General features: G+C 38.0%; 1 protein-coding gene across 1 annotated transcript; it reads left to right on the plus strand.

Annotated features, from left to right (window-relative positions):
* Positions 1-533: 533 nt before the first annotated feature.
* On the plus strand, positions 534-5,622 carry LOC121417955 (serine-rich adhesin for platelets-like). The gene is made up of 4 exons (XM_041611667.1): positions 534-752; positions 1,230-1,313; positions 2,818-3,773; positions 4,465-5,622. Exons 1-4 carry the CDS (start codon positions 621-623, stop codon positions 5,435-5,437), a joined length of 2,145 nt encoding a protein of 714 aa, XP_041467601.1. The 5' UTR covers positions 534-620; the 3' UTR covers positions 5,438-5,622.
* Positions 5,623-6,928: the final 1,306 nt, after the last annotated feature.

Genomic DNA, 6,928 nt, shown 5'->3' on the forward strand with positions numbered 1-6,928 from the left:
ATTTTCTTTCCTATATCTATCCCTTGCTGCTGTCCGGGAACTCTTCACATCCTTCTCTGTCATGTCCTCGTCTTTTTTTTTTCTCTCTCTCTCTTTCTTTCTTTCTTTCTTTCTTTCTTTCCTATCCTCTGTTCTTCGCTCCATCAATAAAAATGGTGTCTCCAGCCCGCCTTTGTTCAGGCAAGAGACTACCGTACAGCATGGCCAACCCACCATGGGTGGTGCTCAGCTTTTAGATGTAAGTTCCTTAACCCAGAATAAACCATATTTGTTTCTTTGAAGATTATTCATCTAATTTCTCATTTATTCATTCATCTATAAATCATAATTTTTTCTCCTGTTTGGATTGGGGAGGGAGGAGATGTGAGAGGTAAAGGTCATAACTAGCTTGGTTAGAAAATCTTATCACCTTCCTTTCCCTCTGATCAACACAGACACACAACAACAACAAAAATTGTGTGCATGACTTTTTTTTGGTGGGGGGGGGGCTAGAACATTTATTGTTGTTCATTCCTTCTTCATTTCTTTACTTTTGATCTCCATTCTCTTCCAAATTGACTCATCTCTTCTTGACTTTCATGACAATATAGCTACAGCTTCGAGCCGATGTGGGAGACCAGATGGTACGCTATCTCTACAACCTGGCCACTGAGATGGGTGTTGGCGTTGATCTTGGCAACCCTATTCCAGCGTTAGCAACAGCGTGGCAGCAAGACAGACAACAGAATGTTTTGCTTGCCACTCAACTCCAAGTAAGGACTCATTCATTTTTTAGAAGTAGATATAACTTAATAAGTCCATGTTTGTTATATTCAAATGATATTACATTGTGTATGATTTTTTTCCATAAAAAACAACTAATGCATAGGCCTATTGCTGATGAAATTAAGTATGTTACTTTTAGTGCTAGCGTGATACAAAGTAGTTTTGCAAAATTGTAAACACCCCCCCCCCCTCTTTTTTATCAGATATGATAAAAATGCTCCAATGTTTAATTAACTCAAAATCAGCATCATCATCATCATCATGGAGAATCAAACATTTTCATTTAGACTAAAAAACTTTCACTGTCAATCTAAAACAGAAGTGCCACCAAGTCATTCGTCTTTAAGGAACTAGCTTAAAGTAAACCATGTGGAATGTTATTTTTTTCAATCAAATGCTACAAAATAATATTTTTATGTCTTAATTTTTTTCAAATTTATGTGCTCTTTCTTTCTTATACTTAGGGAGTAGAACAGAGACTGAGAGACCAAACAGAGGAACTTCTGACCGCACAACAACGCGTCAAAGACTTAGAGGTACTCCTCGAGGTAAGGAAGGAATCCCATCATCCAAGTCGTCATCTTCATTTTCATCATCATCTTCACTTACCTTGAACATTATTGGTATCATCAAGACTTTTAGAAGAAATTCAAGCAAAACGGCAATGAAGAAGAAAGGAAAATTTATATAAATGACAGACAGACATAGAAACAAAGCTAATTGGAGAGCCACCGACGGTTGTTGGGGAGGATATTGCCCTTGACTTCTCACAATTCATCATAATTTATTTACTTTAATGATCTTTCTTGTCTAGCATGTGTTTAATAAAGTTTACATCAAAATGTAAAACAATAACATATTGGTAAATCCTAGGGGTGCAGGCGGGCACAGGGCCCCTACCCCCAAGCACCAAAAAAGTGCCCCTTTTAACTCAAGAAAAATGCCCCCTTACAAACATGTTCAGTGCCTCTTCATAGGAGGGCCCGGTTTTATGTGTTAACTGGTACCCTCTTCTGCAGTGTTTCCTTTTTCACTCTGATCAAGTGCCCCATGTCCCATTTGAATAAAATAATAACACTTTTATATGATCTTATTTACTTTTGATAAATATGCCTTAACTTTTTCTAGTTTGTTCAAAATTGTCAGTCCGAAAGGGGCAGGGGGCACTTGCCCCTTAAAATTTCCCTTATGACAATATACCCTTTTTAAAAATGAAATATGTCCTTTGTGAGATAACAATTTTTTTACAAATATCTGCGTTTTCGTTTCTGAAGTTGATTCTCTTTTATTTGTTATGTTATTCATTTAGTGAAGTATTTCGTTTTCTATTCATTTCTTTTTTTATGTCCTTAAAAAAAGGCATATAATACAGAGAAGACATAAATTTTCTTTTTATGTCCTTAAAAAAGTTATATAATACAGAGAACACATAAATGGATGAACTATATGCTGCATATATGTTATGAAACAGTTGCCCACTTCCATATTTTATTTGTGATAACATGGCTCTTTATGATCTCTTCAAGCGATAAAAAGGTCTTTCATAAGAGAATTTTCCGACAATAACTTTTTCTTCAACAAAAAAATCATTTCAAGAGGAATATTTTTCTGTACATTTTTAAAATACTGAAAAATGCAGAAAAATTACTATGTTATTAGTGCTAGAATAGATAACAAAGCAACTTCTACAACTTTATATAGAATTTCCTAATTTTTCCAAACGCTCACTCGCTACGCTCTCTTGCGTAATAATATATTGCTAACATATACTTTATATTCAATAATCAGAAATATCCTTCAAAAAGTTTTCAACTTACATTTACCACAAAAACAAACAGCTAATTTAGGCAAAAACATGATCTGATGGTGGCTACATCTGTCATTTAGAGTGGGGTGGATATGCCCTTTCAAAAAGAGGAAGTGCCCTTTTTCCCTGTGCCCACCCCACTTTCAACTTCGCTCCACCGCCTTGGTCTTCACTAATTGTTAATCAAATGCTGATAAATTATTTCTTAATTGTAGACTTATCAACATATTACTATATTTTTTTAGACGGTACTCCAACGTGGGACAGAACCGCGAATCTCTGGCTCCTTGGATCATCAGATTGCTGACGCTGACAGGATTTCTACAACCGAGGGAGATGACCTTCCATCATCACTCTCCCTTTCATCACCAGAGGAGAGCTGCTTGGTATCCCTACCATCTCTGGATATTACCCCAGCCTCCCTCCCGTCTCTGGAAAGCTCTACGGTCTCAAGACCAGTCTCCCTCCCATCTGATTTGGAGAGCTTTCCAGAAATGACCCACCTTCAGGCACAGACAGATGGCAATTTTTCCCAAACAGCTGAAGACTCTGCCTCTAACGTGCCTCTGGACGAAGAGTATCAGCCCATCGATGCTGTGCTTCTAAGCTTCCAGTCCATCCCAACACCTCCTGAATCACCAGCAGAGAACCAACAGAACCAGGAGTCGCAAGGGGAACCTTCTCTCCAGGAATTCCTTGGTCAGGATCGGACGTACATCCTTCCACCGATCGAGTCAACCGGACTGATTCCTGCTGGAGATTTCAGATCAGCTTCTCCATCATCTCAGGAGACCTCCTCAGTCTCCCTCCCATCTGGTCTGGAGAGCTTCCCAGAGATGACCAACCTTCAGGCACAGACAGACGGCAACTCTTCCCAAACAGCTGAAGACTCTGCCTCTAACGTGCCTCTGGACGAAGAGTATCAGCCCAACGATGCCGTGCTTCTTAGCTTCCAGTCCGTCCCAACACCTCCCGAATCACCCACAGAGAACCAACAGAACCAGGAGTCGCAAGGGGAACCTTCTCCCCAGGAATTCCTTGGCCAGGATCGGACGTACATCCTTCCACCGATCGAGTCAACAGGACCAATTCCTGCTGGAGATTTCAGATCAGCTTCTCCATCATCTCAGGAAGGTTCTCTCAGGCTTATCCATCCAGCACTCAACATCACTAGAACATCTGATGGATCAAGTGAAGAGGAGTGAGTATATAAAATTTATAAACATGAAAATAATACTCATAAAAAATAGAGGTGTGAAGAACTTCACTAGTTACTTGATATTTACAATACTAGTTAGTGGGGGCATGGACCTATTACTATGGTGGGGGTCAGGCATGCAAAAAGATTTTTTTTTATTAGTAGGCTTCATACATTGTTTAAGATTTCAAGAACTTCTTTTTAAAAAAAAGTTCAAAGTGACATAAACATTAACAAAGGTATAAAGATCTTCACTACTTACTGGAATATTTTCATTAAGTAAAGTCAATTAAGAACAATGCCTAGTATGAACATTTGAAATAAGAGTTATGAAAAGTAACACAATTTAATGTATGGTATGGTAATCATATTAAAACAATTACTGCAATATAATAGAAGTATTGAAGTTAAAATTATCTTAAGGAAAGCTTTACCTGTAGTACATTTTCCAAAATATTTTTCATGTGAAAATAAAAGTTTAAATGTGCACTCTAAACAGATTACATGTATCTAATCCCTTTTGTTTTTCAAATCTCAATGTAGAATCTATTTCAGTCTTTAGATTAGTTATAGTTCTGAAGAACCTTTGTAATCATAACACTACAAAATTGAACTGCTAGTAGGTAAATAATAAATGAAATGATTAATTTTTTTTTTTAAATAAAACTAATTCTTTTTTTTCTTTGTCCAACAGATTCCCTTCGACGACAGCATCCTCTTCGAACCTCAACTCATCAAGCTCTTCAATATCATCTTCTGGAGCAGCTCATGTTTGGACCAGTGCTGAAGCTTTCACCAGCATCCACAAAGCAATGCAGTCCATCACTCCACCAAGATGTGACAACATGGTGAGAGAGCTGAAAGACATTGCTTTGTGGTCAACAACAAGCACAGCCAGGACCATTGAGCTTGGAAGGGGTTCCAATGGGGCAGTATACCTCTTCAGGCATGCGATGACTAAAGATCCTATCGCCCTGAAGAACTTCCCTCTGTCTAGGGAACCTGCGCACCGCCAGCGCCAGCTATATGTCATCAGCGAGGAGGCCGGCATACAGAAAGATCTGAGTGCTTTCCGTAACTTCCCCCGGTACTACGGATACGCCACCGTTGATTGCCATACGCTTGCTCTGGCGATGGAGTTTGTGGGTGATGCTCAGAGGGGGAAGAGCATCACTCTGGCTGACTCCTTGGAAAGGAGACCTTCCGGATGGACGCAGGAAGAAAAGTTTACCATCGCCCTGGACATCGTTGAGGGAGTCGTCAAAATGCATCAACAAGGATTCCTGATAAACGATCTCAAGTGTAACAACATCTTGCTTAGTGAGGAGGAAGGCAGACTAAGGGCCAAGATCATTGATTTTGGTCATGCAACCCGGCTTGCTTGCCCTTCCCGTATCTACTGCCTTAATGAAGATGCAAAGAGACGGTATCGGACGGAAGGGCTTTACAATCATGTAGCACCGGAGGTTGCCCTTGACGGCCAGATGCCTTCAATCAAGTCGGACACGTTCCAGATTGGTCGTGTCTTTGTTAGGATGGGCAACCGTCTTCATCTGGATGCCCTCCTGAACATTGGACTTGAGTGCTGCGATTTGGACCCTACCAAGCGACCAAGCCTAGTTTATGTTTCAACAGTTCTCAAAGCCATTGAATTAGCATTACAGTGATACAAGAACACTATATAAACAGAATCAAAAGGGGTGAAATGGGGGCATCAATGCTGAATGAAATTACAAACCATAAAACAAATTGCAACATTTATTATTTAGGGGAAAATAAGTACCAGAGGTAAGTTCAATCTCATCACATTTACTTACAACTGGACAGTTCCATAAAGTATTAATGCCCCGTCCTGTATATTTTGAACCTTTTTTTATTTTTCACATGAAAAAAAAATTGTTTTGCTCACAAATTATTGTGGCTTGAACAGTGTGTACAATGATGAGCAAAACAATGAAAAATGGGAGTCAGACTTGCAAAATCAATTTTTTATGGAATTGCCCAATTGTAAAAATGTCATTTTGTTGTAAATAGACTTTGCAGGTAGTTTAAGATTTGAATAAAATGTCTTGAAAAAAAAAACAACCGTTTCACATGTTTCGAAGCGTATTTATTGGGAGATGGAGGGGGGGTCTTTCTTTACAAATGCACACAAACAAAACGGTACCCAGGGGCATATTAACCTACAAAACAAAGTTATATATTCATTGGTCCAATCCTATCTATTCTGAATTCACATTTACAGGTTCTATATTTGGTAAGTATTGGTAGCTACAAGTATCACGGTTTTATTTGTATATAATCTGAATGCTTAAAGTTCAAGTATTGTATTGTTTTTTTTTTTACCTTTTAGGTCCACAGAGGCTTATGTTAACTGTTAGACAGCCAGAAATGTTAATGCACCAAACGTTAAATTTGATTACACATTAATAACCCACTGGTTAAGACAAGTTCCACTGAGATCAGAATAAGTATCAACATGTTAATTTCATTGCTGTCAATGCCTGTGTCATTTCTCCTTGTATTTTTATAATCTAATCAGCGATTTTAATGAAAACAATTGGAGTTACATAGCACTTTTTCCTGACAATACATAGTGCTGTTGGGGCATGAAACAACAAATATTTTTTTCAAAAATATTGATAATAATCAAGCATTTTGCAGAGACTCACAGAATTTTTTAAGTCATAAAGAATGTGAACTATCCATAGCTTCTTGTTGCTAGCTTCCATTGTGTCTCCTGATCTTCTACATCGGTATTATTATTTTTGGGGGCTGATATGCCATAAATTACAAGAAGAATGACTTTTTAAAGAGTCATTGGTATTTACAAACTGGTTATCAAATAAATTTGAGGAATGTTATGGATGAACTTTGTTGCAGCATATAATTTGTGGCCATATTCATAAACCCCTTTTGAGTCTATTAATCATCTAATTAAGTTTGCTATTAGGTGATGACTAGACTTATTCAGGTTTTATGAATATGGTTATAGACGTTTAATACCAAGAGTCTCTTGTTTTTTGTAGGAATGATGTCATCTTAATTGGTAGAAGATTATCATAGGACGCGAGTGTTTCATGAACTGTTTCTGCTTTAGCCGGATCATTAGCACAATCAGCAAATGAATTCCAAAAAAAATCAAATAAGAAATTAAA

This window comes from Lytechinus variegatus, chromosome 7 (assembly GCF_018143015.1).
Source record: "Lytechinus variegatus isolate NC3 chromosome 7, Lvar_3.0, whole genome shotgun sequence".
In the NCBI taxonomy this organism is placed as follows: Eukaryota; Metazoa; Echinodermata; class Echinoidea; order Temnopleuroida; family Toxopneustidae; genus Lytechinus; species Lytechinus variegatus.

Coding starts and splice junctions, on each gene's coding strand:
- LOC121417955 (XM_041611667.1), top strand. CDS start 621: ATGGTACGCTATCTCTACAACCTGGCCACTGAGATGGGTGTTGGCGTT. Junction 753..1,229: donor TGCTTGCCACTCAACTCCAA/GTAAGGACTCAT, acceptor TCTTATACTTAG/GGAGTAGAACAGAGACTGAG. Junction 3,774..4,464: donor GATGGATCAAGTGAAGAGGA/GTGAGTATATAA, acceptor TTTGTCCAACAG/ATTCCCTTCGACGACAGCAT.